We start from the raw sequence: 13,439 nt of genomic DNA on the forward strand, positions 1-13,439 counted from the left end.
GCCATATTTGAGAGCATGATCTCAACTCCTTCAAGCTGGAGGCGGTATGAAAAATTGACACCGCTGAAATGCAAGCTTTTCGCTTTGCTTATCTTACAAGACCGGGTGTGGACGGCCAATCTTCAAAGGAGTGGATGGCCAAATTGTGGAGGTTGTCAACTTTGCAGAAGGGAACCCTAAACCGTGGCTCACCTAGCTACTTTCTTGGCTAGGGATAACGTCGGTTGGACACATCAACTTGGGGCAAACTTCGACACTATGAACAATTGGTGGCTTAGCTTTATCTACCCCAATACTAGAAGAAAAACATACGAATCTCTCATCATGCTCACCTCTTGGGAGATTCGGAACGAGTGCAATGTAAGGTCTCCACGGTGCCAATTATTGTTGTAATTAAATTAAGTGTGAAGCGGCTCGTTGGAGCATGGTAGGTGCGAAGCATTTGGGCTAAACATGCCGCGAGAGTGATTATAGCTTGGCTTAGCCTGTAGCAAACCTAAACTTCTTCTTAATTAATAAATAAATGGGCAAAGATTTTGCCCCTTTAAGAAGAACAACAACTGACAACTGCAGTCATCCATTGAAAACGTCCTATAAATCGGCATGATTTTTCGTTTTCTCAGTACATACTCAAAGCCCGCAAATTGGGAAAAAAGAAGTATGCGGCAGGAATTCTTATTGTTTCCTCGTATATACAGAAAAAAAAAATGAACCAGGATGGTTGATTGAAACTAAGAAGAAGAAAAGTGTGACGAGTGCTGCACATAGGCCAAGCCCAGTTACTAGTAGGCTATCGGTCAATCGGGCCCGACTCGTGCAGAAACGGGAAATCAGTATTACGTATTCCTCCGGAAGAGACGTATTCCGCAACCACTTCAACTCGCTTCCACCGCCGCGCGTGCCGTTTCAGGCGACCATCGCACAGCTCCGGCAGCCGCCACGGAACATCAGGACCAAATCCCCGCCGGCTACCCCGAGACGAGAGCGAGGAGGTCCAGAGACAGAGATGGTCTGGGCGCTGACCCCCGTCGTCACAGCGCGCGGTGCGCCACCCCCGTCCCCGCTCCGATTTCACTGACCTCCTGTACTAGTTTTGGCTTTTGATTTTTCCCACCCTGGGTTCTTGCAGGGGCGCAAAAGTACTACATCTCCGCCGCCGGGACGTACACGGTCGGCCGCAAAGGTGCCCTTTTGGCCCTCCCTCCCTTGCGTCCCCTGTGATATTTATGGCGTGTTGGTTCACTCAGGTTTTGTTTCTGCATGCTATTATTGATCAGGTCATATGTGGTGAATGAGATAGCTGTGTTAGTGGTTCAGTCCATGTTCTGGGATTCAGACATGCTGATTCCTACTATTTTTAGTCTGTGTCCTGTCTCTTCACTACATTTCTCTGAAATGCAGTCTAGTGAAGGCTTCTGTCTCCTATATTTACTAAACCATCCGAGTACAAGACCCGTACTCTTGTTTCAGTAGAGTTCTGTATCGTCTCCGTATGTGCAGGCCCTAGAAACGATACATTGTCAACATAACAGCATGTGATTTAGCAATGCTGGTTCATACAGTGAATATTGCTGTGCAATATTGTAGATTAACGTTGGCATTCCTGCTATAGGTTGCGATATCACGCAAACGGACACATCCATGTCCCGAGTGCATGCGGAGATCACAGTTGAAAAGATGGTTGCCTGGGATCCACATTCTGGTGCTCCAGCCAGCCCTTCATGTGTTAGTCTAGTTGACCGCTCGAAATACGGCACATTTGTCAACAAGGTACAAGGATCCCAGGGCAGCCGGCTACGTAAAGATGAAGACGTGATGCTTAACGATGGAGATCTTTTGACTTTTGGAACTGGCAACACAACCTTCAGGTGAGTACAAAAGAAATCGTGGCAGCAACATGCTTGTGCCTTCCCTGCTTCTGCATCTCTTTTATTAGATGTGTGATTATCTGTAAGAAGCAATTTTCAACGCATACAATTATTTTTAATGTAATTGTTTTCTTAATTCATATATGACTGGTGTTTTGGTTCAAAAAGGTGGATGTATAACTTGTGCTTACTTCTGGGTGATGTTCCTGACAGGTTGTCCTTTGTCCCCATAGTGGTATTTTTTCATGGCAAAAAGTCAGCACGAATTGATCGATCATTGCAGGCAGCCATGACATCTATTGGTTAGTAGTATAATCTGCACTTATATGATGTACTTGAAGTGTTGTTGATTAATTAGTGAGCATATGTTTTGTCATGCTTGTTGCTATTCAATTTTTATAACCTGGTATCTCTTTATCTTTCTAAGGTGCATATGTTACTCGTAAGTGGAATGATGCATGTACACATGTCCTTGTGGATGAATCCTCACCATTGACACCTGAGCTCCTCGATGCAATCGTCACAAAGAAGACGATCGTCTTGGGAAGCTGGTTCAAGGTATGTTTCTTTTTCCCTATTGCTGCATTGCTTGAATGCTCTAATGCTCTTTGTAGCTAGTAACTTGAATTGTGTGAATTAAGTTAACACATTACTAGCTCGCATATAGAATATACAAGTACACAAGGAGGTCTCCGATGTGATTCATTAAATTTATGTGGCAATGAACAGCTAGTTCCCTTGCGCCACGTACACTTTTCTATTCGTATGTATATTCCAGGTTTGAGTTCTTTTTGTTTTGATCTGTTTTCAGGCAATCATGGAAAAGAACATACACGCAGAGATTCCTTCTTGTACACAGTAAGCTGTGGGCAATCTTCAGTACCTGAGATTGTAGTTTCTATAGATTCTTGGATCAACTTGTGTTTCTCCCATAATCACATATCGATGAAATTTGTGGTACTTGATCCAGATATATTCCAAACCTAACTCTTGATGGGATGGATATAAAGATGGTTGAGAACAAGCTCATGGAAAATTGCATAGAAGGCCATACTTTTATCCTGGGATCATCAGAAAAGGTGGCGTATTTATAATGTTAAAGGATTTCATCAGGCATTTTGCTTGTGACTAATATTATTCAGTTGCAGTATAAATTTGGAGAGAAAATACAAGCGTTATTAGAATTAGCTGGAGCAAAATATCTCAATATCGAGGAGTTTTGTGCTGACAGCGAGGTGAGTGCTCGAATATGTCATGAACATGTTCCTTCTTTCTTTTGAAGATACCTTAGAGGAGCTATGAATTTTCTCTTCAAAGAATTACTAAGGCACCCAAACTCAAGTTGAAGAGGGCTTGAGCTGGCAATAGTATCGATTACTTTTTCTGGTGTTACCGTATGCGATTGCCTCATTCTATAGTCGCATGACGATTTATCTTGTTATTATTGGATGTGTACTCTTTTTTATGGGAGGTGCAAACAGATGAATGACTTAAACATGAAATTAACAGAATTCTGGAACTGGAGAGAATGACCAACAGATTCTTCTTGTTCCTGCAAAATCTCCTCTGGAATTCAGTAAGATACGTGCTCTAACTCCCTTGGCCAAGGTCACTGACGTGAAGCTGTTTGCTGCTATATTGTCTGGTCGCTTGGAAGCAGCTGCTATTGAACCACCTGCTTGTAAGTATTAAAAGTACCATTCATATACTTTTTTGGAGAGCGTGCAAAATATATGGAGATCATATCATTAAGCAGTTGCATTTGCATATATACTAAAGTATACCACCAGCCTACATTTTTCTGTTGACTTCAGAGTTTGTACAGCAAGCCTTTTCTGGTGCTACTGTTTCCTTTTGTAACATCAAGCCTACAAATCTATATATTCAATTAATTTTGTTTCTGGCAGTCATAATTACATCCTCAGAGACAACGGATGAAACTATTGTGGCGGATTCTGACGTTGAAACTGATACTGCAATATCTGAGCATACTGTTGGTGCTAGCAAGTCTGAGCATCATATTCAGCATATCTCAGACAATAAAGCAGAAGGCAAAGTTATAAGCAGTGCGAATGCTGCAAATTTAGGAGAAGCAGAGGTCAACACTAGTATTCACGTGGATCTGGAGAAAGACAAAATTTCGGAATCCATGGAGGAAGATGTTCAGGTCATAGAGAAAACAGCAATTCCGAGGTTCAAAGCTGGAGGTGAGGATGTTCAGGTCATAAACAAGGTGCTGGAGGACGAGAACATTGACACTACCAGGGAAAAGACTTCTCATGCTGTTTTTGTAAACAAGGCGCTAAAGGACGAGAACTTGGGCACTAGCGGGGAAGAGACTTGTCATGTTATTTTTAGTCAAAATCTGATTGTCAAAAGGGTCCTTCGGCCAGCTCGTGCTGCATCAGCAAAAACTGGAGGCATTAACTTCAAAAGATTTAAAAAGGTATGTTCTGTAGGCCTTATTCATGTTGTCTTGTTGGCACAAAACGTTGAATGCCAACACAGCACTAAATTCTTGACCTTCCAACTTTTCAGAGGGAAACCGTGTCTGGGAACAGCTTCAGGGCCCTGATTCCATTTGCACGAGAACCATACAGGTAAAGAATTAGGAAGAGTTGGGATGGAATTTGAAGTTGACCAGTAGGTTTGGCACTAAAAAGCTTACTAAACCTTCTTTCCTTTCCGTAGAGAGTCTGATCAGGAAAAAGGCACCTTAACTGATTTCATGAGAGAGGAGAAGCGGCGAAAACAAATGGAATCCATTGCAGAGGACCTCTTCAACAATCAGAAGGTATACCTTGTAGGCTTACACGGTACCCCCCATAACCTCTGTGTATGTGTATTTTAACCCTGTTCTGTGATGGTGGATTTTCAGCCAAAGAAGAAGGCGGCTGCAGGCAGTTCAATTCAGACCCTACTCACCGGTTGCCGATGAAGTCCAGGAGAAAACTTGCAGCATATGTGTCTTCTGTTTGACTCTTCTCACCATCACACCGGTTGTTTTACTCTTCTCCTAGGGCACATTGTTTCTCAACTTTTTACCTTAGGAGTTCTGGCTAGGTGGTTGGCTGGCTTTTCTCTCCCATGGTTTTTTCCTCGTCCCAACAAGAAGCTAGCGAGCACATGTACATAGGAACGGAAGGGTGCGTGTAGGATATGAACTGTAACCTTCTCATTTTGGCAAGACATTTGCATTATTGAATGCACGTCCAGAAATGGAGCAATTCTCACGCGCATCAGTATTCTTGAAAAATGTCCCTGCTTTTTTCTGCCGTTTGTTATGAACATCATCACACGGCACAAAAAAATCATTCTGCCTGATGTCCAGTTTCAGCTAAGAGTCCAAGGAGAAGAGATGATGTATCGGTGTTTGTTTTGTACTGGTCACTCCAGCACTTCCATGGTGGAGAGTTTGTGGAGCAAACGGGTGCCCAGAAAAAAGGACACTGTCTAACCTAGCACAGGGTAGACGCATGCGAATGTTATGTAAGAGATCAGCACCTAAATAATATGGTGGAGGATTCCCATTCCCCCATTATCTCTGACAATGGCTCGGGCAGTCTCAGCAAGATCGCACGTCCATGGTTCCACCATGATCACCCCAGTGAAGAAAAGTGCAGCTTGCACAAACCCACAGTGTACAACTGCAGATGCGAAACATTCCCTGCAAAGACAAACAGAGTTTTTTTTTTGGCAAGGAGCATCGATCTCATCTATCACACAAAGCAGGAGGGCTAGCTAGGTGGGTTCATGACGAAACAACATTGATCAACAAATCTGCACAAAGAGTATCGGCAACGCACACTTCCTGCCACGGCAGTTTCTGTGCCTTGTGTACACGGCCTAATGGACAGAGACAGCGACAACAACAACTAAAACCAACATTGTTCCACCAAATAAACAGGCTGTAAATTCCTTTGTCTTTCGATTGTCTGTAGTATAACTCACGGTGGCTCATGAACATTCTAGGCATTTGGGTGCATCGCCAAGGGAACCTGCAAGGAGATACGACTCTTGTTAGTAGCTGGTACATACTGCAAAAGGGAAGGGCAATATGTGCCTGTAAGTACTAGGTAAAGAGGGGAGACATGCTGAATCAATGCATATGCAAGGAGTAAAACTGAAGATGTGAATAAAAGAAAAAATACATATATCGAAACTTATATACTGTAGAAAAATGTATACTGCACTAAACTGACTTCCAGTGATAGTAGTATGACATACACAACCAGGTGTACCATGTTTCTAAGACAATATAGGAACTTCCTTTATAACAGTTGAAACAATATATTCCAGATCAAGTGTTCAAGCTTTTGAAATATCAGTGGTACTAGATAGCTCTGCATTTCACTGTTGTGAGAGCTCACGGATGAACCTTTGATTTCAAGGACATAGAGAAGTAGATGGGAAACCTTTTTTATATATAAATTACAAGGTGTCAAAAAAAATGTAAGGTGAGGTACCATTGTAATCAAAAGCTATATCCTAAGATGGTTAATTTACTAATGGCAGGATTGGCAGATATAATACAGAAAAGATGAGTGGTCAAAATAGCTGAATAAAGGAGCTGCCTGACTAGTCCTACGAAAAATGGAAAGGAAAAAATGGGATTGTGCATGCATCCTGAACTTAGAAAAATGTGGGTCTTTTCTGTAACCAAACTTGAGGAAAGATGTGAAGGGAAATTGCACACAAGATGTAATTTGAGCACTCCTCAACAAATCAAGCCATCAATAATACCTACGACATATCACTGTGTAGATCATTCAAGAGCTAAACCAACAGAACAAACAGGCATGTAGATCCTTCCATTTGAACTTTGAAGTAGAACCTAAGAACACATTTAGGCCTTGTTTACTTCTAGTGTATTTAAAGTGTATTCTAGTGGATTGGAGGGGATTATCTGGGATCCCGAAAAATCCCAATAGTGTTTTACTAAGCAGGTATTGGATGGGATAATCCCAAGATATCCCCCACAAACCCTTTCATTTTTGTTTAAATTAAAACTCTCCAGCATGCTAGTGTATTGGGGTGGAAGTGTATATGAGGGGATTGGGTGGAATGGAGGGATTCACCAAATCCCTTTCCATCCCTAAACCCCTAGGGGGTGGAAATGCTGTAGAGGTAAACAAGGCCTTAGAGCATCTCCAACAGGCGCGCTATATCGCGGCGCGCTAAACCTCTGATTCTGCGCGCTGTAAACAGCTAGCGCGCGCTGGGCCGTATTTTCCCCCGCCGGACGCGGCAAAATGCAGCGCGTGCGCGGGCGGAAAAAATCGTCCTCCGCGCGGCGGCAGCGCCTGCATGCAGTGCCCCGCGCGGCGGGATGAAGAGGGCGCGCGCAGCAACCGTTGCGTTGCCGCCGTCGGCGCCGCCGCTAGGGTTTGGCGGTGGTGCGGCGGAAGTGGTGGCGGCGGAGGGTGGGACGGAGTAGGGAGGGGTGCCGGAGGGGTCCTCCATCGTCGGGATTTCACCGGCGGCGCGCGGAGACGACGGATTGGGCGCTCGGGCGGCGAGGCGGAAGAGGAAGTTTCAGCGCGGGGGATTTTCGCGCTTGGACGAGCGATGCCGCGCGCCGTAGCCGACGCGCCGGATATGCCGCTCCGGATTGTGCAAAACGCCGCGCGCCCTAAAAATTTTACAGCGCCTCGCCGTTTACCGCGCCTGCTGGAGCGCCACATTCTCTCCCGCGCGCGCTATATCGGACGTTTTTATGCCGCGCGGCCTATATAGCGCGCCTGTTGGAGATGCTCTTAGGAGATGAGCTGAATTGAGGATGGTGATTGGGTAAACCATATGGCACAAACACAGCAACATAACACAATAATCTTGGAAAACAACTGTGTTCCAGAATGATACAAGAGTAGGGGCTAAGCAAGTTCCAAAGGTAGCTCGTACAATAAGACTAGAAGAACTATGTTGGCCAAAACTACGGATGGACAACTATGTTCCTCTCATGGAGATTTCATGCCCAAAAGTTAACCTGGGTGCTCATAGATGGATAACTATGGAAATTATAATTATGCTGACGACAGATTCTTAACTTATTAGCCAATGAATCCGAAGTTCCTAAATACTGACAAAGAACCGTATCTTGATGGCTCTGCTACATATTTTGTCCAAAATTCTGCTCCATGATTAAAAATTATTTCTGTAGAAGAAAACATATGGCAGTTTCCAAAATCAAAAAATAAAGAATAAACTATTGCCATTATTTGGCTGGTTACAAAAGTCAGTCCGGAGTCTGATGTGAAAATTTTGGCCAATCAATCTTAAATCAGCAATGAGGAAATGGTCAACATGTCTGAAAGTACACTAATGCATCCATACATGATACACAAAAGGCTGATTTCGGCAGGAATTTTGCAAAAGAAGGGCCCTTGTCAGTCTAAAGTTATGCATACCAAGCCTGAGAAAAGAATCAGAAGATTAGAAGCCGCAGACAAGGAGACCCATCTTTTAATATTCCTATTAAATTTTGGAAGATCCCCTACAAATATGGTTCAATGGTCACTAGCTGGTCGAAAGGATAGAAGGCATCTTGCATGAGTTGCTGCTCTGAGAAAATCAGTAATAAACCTATTTGATGACAAGGAACATCCTTTGGAAAGAGCTTTGACACCCAAGTCTTGAAGTTGAATGGCTATAGGCGAAGGAACATACCTATTAGGATATGACGGTTCTAGAAGAGCTAGAAAGATTTTGCTTAATTCATCTCTTGTCTGATCAAATAAAATACAGTACAAACCCCTTCTGAATGACTATCATTACCCGTAACAAACAATAATTAAAACTTCTACAAATAAACTAACCAAGATAAGCATGAAGATTAATCAAATCAACATAACCCCAACAACGCAAACAAAACTCGTGATGGAGGCATGGACACATGGCAAAGTCTCTCAGACAGCATACTAACTTCATTGAAGATTTTTCTATTTTTCGCAGTACTTAAAACTGACAGCCATGGTACTATCAACTAAATTATCACATTTAAGAGAACATGAATTGCGTTACTCCTGGCTGGAGCTATGCAAATGAAACTCAGACCAGCTTTAAACTTGAAACAATAATCTGTTAACTCGAAAATGCCTGGACTCACAGAAAAAAAAAAGACAAGTTTTAGATTTCTGAATATATTAATCGCAATCAGTGCGTAAATTCATATATTCAAATTCAGTCTTAACACAAAATTACATGATTTGAGAACGGGCATGAAATTTCAGCAAAAAAGATAAGGCCCTGCTCTTCTTATATACGTGCAATGATAGAATCCTCACTACAAATAACCTAATCACCACATAATGTCTTCTTCTAAGACATCTAGTGAAACTAAATGTGTGGATGAGACTGTAAAGGTTGGATCATCCACTGGTTTTCGAGACCACAGAGGAAAATTGCATGTCAATGCACTAAGATTGAGTGAAAGAAGTGCTTGAAAACTATAATATCCTAACTAAAAAAACCTGGACTCGGAGAAAAAAAGAAGAGATGTTTTGTATGTTTAAAATTCAGGTTTGACTCACAATCACATGATTTAAGAATGGGAAGTGAAATTTCAGCAAGGAGGTAAGGCCCTGTTCTGCTTATCCTGGCCACAAACAACCTAATCAACATGTATTGTCTTTTCAAGACAACTAGTGAAACTAGATGCGTCGCTGAGACTGTAGAGTCAGTCATACAATGTTTTTTAGACCATGCATGTAAAGTGTGCAACTGTGCCATAGTGGGCAACCAATCTGAACTACAAGGCAAACACAACAAGAAAAAGGAAACTACAAGAATAAAAGTGTATTAGATGTGTGCCATGGTGATTAACTACCAGAGCCACCGTGGGGGACCTAGATGCCTAGGGCTCCCAGACGTGGGACCACTGGCAAAGCTCGTCCCTGATTGAATGTAATATTTGTAGCAGCTTCTTGTGATCGTTCTCAAAAAAAAAACTCTGCCGTTACAGTTTCCAAATCGTCCAGGTAGAGACCATGACAATGTTTAGCTGCATCACAACTGTTTTTCTTGAAAAACTTGTTACTCTCTCCGTCTCATGAAACTTGTCTTAAATTTTTCTAAATTTGGATGTATCTAGTTACTATTTAGTGTCTATATACATCCAAAATTTGACAAAGTTACGACAAGTTTCATAGGATGGAGGGAGTATTAAATGTTCCAAATGAGCTAATAAACCTCTAGAAGTCTTTTTCATCACAAATAAAATTCAGCAGTGTGCCATTGTGATAGCAGCTGCTTACTACCTAATACAAATTGGTTACGATGAAGTTAATACAAGTCTGAATGAGCATATGCAAAGTGTTACTTTACATTTTTAGAATGGTACAAAACCAGCAGATCAGTAAAGTGCCTCAAATTGGATGTGAGCAATCAAGTTTCTACCATAGCATCTCCAGATTTTAAGTCCTAGCCCTATTCAATAATGGAATACAGTTGCATTTAGCAGGGTTTTCATCAAATTTGGATCTCTCTTACCCTTTTAGTCAGTCAAGAAAATAAAAATACTAGTTCTATAGTCGAAAAACAGATTGAAAAAAATTCTGCAGGAGTTGTATAAAGAGTTGTGAACTAATCTACTCCCTCCTGTCTCTTTTAATTGACTCGGATTTAGTACAAATTTGTACTAAATTTGAGTCAATTAAAAAAGAACGGAGGGAGTACCAACCAAATTGCACTGAATACAAAACTGTGTTTTACTATGTGTGTAAATAAATAATACCTCCAAGGATGACATGTTTGTGTTCAATTCTTGTTGCTGCCTCCATCCTGCGAGCCGCTGTCCTGTGAGCTACTGCCAGCACCCCCATCTTGCTGTGGTGTTTGGCCTCCCAATCCACCAAACGGCCACGGCAGTGACACATTAAACCTCCTTTCCACCACCCTTGCAGTCTCATCCCTTCCTTCGTCAGCGGTACTAGAGCTCCTCCCAGATGGAACTACGGCAGCGATACCAACAGCCGGCTGTGGGCTTGGGGCCTTATTGCCCTCATAATCAGGATCATCAGTTGGCAGCTCGAAGCGACAAATGGGGCAGGAATTGTGGAGCTCCAACCAGGGGACAATGCAGTCGGCATGGTATATGTGCTTGCAGGGCATCTGCTTGGCCCCATCCCCAGGTGAGAAATCCTCCTTGCACACAGCGCACTCAGCACCCTCCGCCGCCGCGACCATGGCATCGGTCACGACAACGTCAGGAAGCGTGGACAGGGCCGATTTGGCAGCAGGCGGCGTGCCGTAGCGGTTGGGGTCGTTCTCAGCTAGCTGCTCGATGAGTTGCTCCAGACCTGGGCCGACGAAGTAGTCCCCGAAGCTTGCGCCACCGGCACGGCCGCCTAGGCCCGGGGAGAGGTTGACGCTGGCGTCGTCGAGGAGGACCTGGATGTTAGCGCCGCCCTCTACGAGGCCCTGGATGTAGTTCTGGAAGAAGGTGAGCGGGTCAAAGGAGTCAGGCTCGTTCTCAGGAGTGGCCGTGCCGGCGGCGGAGGCAGCACCGCTCCCGCTCCTGGACCTGGAGCGGCGGCCATCCTGGAGGTCGAGGAAGCTGGTGAGGAAGTTGGAGAGGTCGCTGGAGGGGGGCGCGGCGGTGGTGGAGGAGGAAGAAGATCGGGATGGGGAAGAGGCGGGGAAGGTGAAGGGGAAGGGGATGATGGTGGGGGCGGGGACGGTGACCTCCTCCAGGAAGTCGCCGCGGCACTCGGGACAAGAGAGCTCACCGGCGGCGGCCGCGGAGGCGGCGATGAGGACGGTGCGGTTGCATTGGTAGCAGAAGAACTGCTTGCGCGCGAGGGAAGCGTAGTAGGCGGCGCCCGGAGTCGACATGGAGGCGCCCGGCGATCTAGGCGGCGGCGATGCGAGTTTTTTCTTTCTTTTCCCAAGGAATTTAGGTCTTCGCCTCTCACTATCTTCTTCTTCACTCCCTCTTTTTTTCTTTCCTCGGCTTCCTTGTCCGATTTTTTTTCACTGAAAAACAAAGGCAAAAGAGAGGCCGATAGACGGTTACAGCTCCATACACGCCCGAAACATACTGTAAACCTATTTTACTGTAGTAGTATGTCGGGCGTCCAGCCCCCATCCATAGTTTTTAAATTCTAAAAATTGAAATTTCAAATTAATACCTCCGTCCACCAAGATTATCTGAGTTTTTAAAATTTAAATGTATCTAAATACTAAATAGGATCTAGACATCCAATTTTTGACAAGTCGCATACAACCTTCATGAGATGGAGCGAGTAATATTGTTTGATTCAAAAGCATGAGCTAGATGAAGTTGGGATCAATCTTTCATAAAAGTATGTATCTAAGGCCCCATAAATCAACACCAAACCCAACACTATCATCGCACTATCAATGTTGACATATTTCTCCTCTAAAATGCACTAGTACAGAGCGACGCTAAGGACACCCCTCGATAGAAACAACATCGATACGAGCTACGGTTAAAAATAACGACGTGTGTCCAAGGAGGCCCGCGAGAAATGGGCCCCAGTCGCGGAGACAACATGGGACACGGTCATAGTTTTATGCTCATCGCCGAAATATTACCAACGGAGGTATTGCTCATAAATGACTCTACAAAACGGTGCTACAAGAAAATTCCATTTTAGATAAAATACATGCCTTCTAAATACAATACTTAACCCTCGCAGAAACCCTACCCTCACTCTCTCCCTACTCTCTTCTTGTATTTGAACCAAACATGGTGACACGTGCATTTTATATCATCATATTTGCATCGTATAGGGATAGTTTATATTGTTGTTCGCATTCATATTGCATTATTTTCACTTATTATTTTCACTTATTTATATGATTTATGAGAGTTTCTTACAAAGTCTCTTGTTTTGGTATTTAGTTCCTGAGAGGCAGAAAACGTCTTATTCCGTGTTTTTAAGTTTCAAGGATCTTCGGGGACTCAATTGCATCAAGGAAAAATACGAGAAAGTTTTTCATCAGAGAGAAGAACATGGGCACAAGAAGTCATCAAGGAAGGCCACGAGGCCCAAGATGTGGCCCATGTCACGGCATGATACCCCTGCCGCGCCATGGGGGGGGGGGTGAAAGGACACGGATGTCGCTTAAAGGGGGGTGAATAGGCGATTTAAAACTTTTACGAGATGGGCTTAACAAATGCGAAATAAAACTAGCGTTTACTTTGTCAAGCCCAAAGCCTATATACTATTGTTCACCTATGTGCACCAACAACTTATTCTAAGCAATGGTTCACTGATACGTCTCCGACGTATCGATAATTTCTTATGTTCTATGCCATATTATTGATGATACCTACATGTTTTATGCACACTTTATGTCATATTCGTGCATTTTCTGGAACTAACCTATTAACAAGATGCCGAAGTGCCGATTCTTTGTTTCTCGCTGTTTTTGGTTTCGAAATCCTAGTAACGAAATATTCTCGGAATCGGACGAAATCAAGACCCGGGTTCCTATTTTCACCGGAAGCATCCGGAACACCCGGGAAGGACCGGAGGGGGGCACCGGGCCCCCGGACCATAGGCCGACGCGGCCCGAGGCCCCGGCCGCGCCGCCATATGGTGTGGC

The 13,439-nt window shown here is 43.9% G+C and overlaps 2 protein-coding genes across 2 annotated transcripts; one reads left to right on the forward strand and one right to left on the reverse strand.

The window, feature by feature from the left end:
- The first annotated feature begins 922 nt into the window (after positions 1 to 922).
- Positions 923 to 5,140, forward strand: LOC124708351 (nijmegen breakage syndrome 1 protein). The gene is made up of 13 exons (XM_047240022.1): positions 923 to 1,043; positions 1,130 to 1,183; positions 1,613 to 1,868; positions 2,082 to 2,170; positions 2,296 to 2,426; positions 2,680 to 2,726; positions 2,839 to 2,947; positions 3,017 to 3,103; positions 3,378 to 3,549; positions 3,776 to 4,314; positions 4,407 to 4,468; positions 4,560 to 4,662; positions 4,747 to 5,140. The coding sequence occupies exons 1-13, from the start codon at positions 1,007 to 1,009 to the stop codon at positions 4,804 to 4,806; spliced, it is 1,746 nt and encodes a 581-aa protein (XP_047095978.1). The 5' UTR covers positions 923 to 1,006; the 3' UTR covers positions 4,807 to 5,140.
- Positions 5,141 to 5,614: 474 nt separating this feature from the next.
- Positions 5,615 to 11,771, reverse strand: LOC124705651 (E3 ubiquitin-protein ligase RING1-like). Its single transcript, XM_047237357.1, has 2 exons — positions 10,600 to 11,771; positions 5,615 to 5,866 (listed from the first exon to the last, which is right to left on the reverse strand). Exon 1 carries the CDS (start codon positions 11,697 to 11,699, stop codon positions 10,623 to 10,625), a length of 1,077 nt encoding a protein of 358 aa, XP_047093313.1. The 5' UTR covers positions 11,700 to 11,771; the 3' UTR covers positions 5,615 to 5,866; positions 10,600 to 10,622.
- Between the last annotated feature and the right edge of the window lie 1,668 nt (positions 11,772 to 13,439).

The sequence above is a fragment of the Lolium rigidum genome, chromosome 4 (genome assembly GCF_022539505.1).
Source record: "Lolium rigidum isolate FL_2022 chromosome 4, APGP_CSIRO_Lrig_0.1, whole genome shotgun sequence".
In the NCBI taxonomy this organism is placed as follows: Eukaryota; Viridiplantae; Streptophyta; class Magnoliopsida; order Poales; family Poaceae; genus Lolium; species Lolium rigidum.

Coding starts and splice junctions, on each gene's coding strand:
- LOC124705651 (XM_047237357.1), bottom strand. CDS start 11,699: ATGTCGACTCCGGGCGCCGCCTACTACGCTTCCCTCGCGCGCAAGCAG.
- LOC124708351 (XM_047240022.1), top strand. CDS start 1,007: ATGGTCTGGGCGCTGACCCCCGTCGTCACAGCGCGCG. Junction 2,171..2,295: donor GGCAGCCATGACATCTATTG/GTTAGTAGTATA, acceptor TATCTTTCTAAG/GTGCATATGTTACTCGTAAG. Junction 4,469..4,559: donor TTTGCACGAGAACCATACAG/GTAAAGAATTAG, acceptor TCCTTTCCGTAG/AGAGTCTGATCAGGAAAAAG.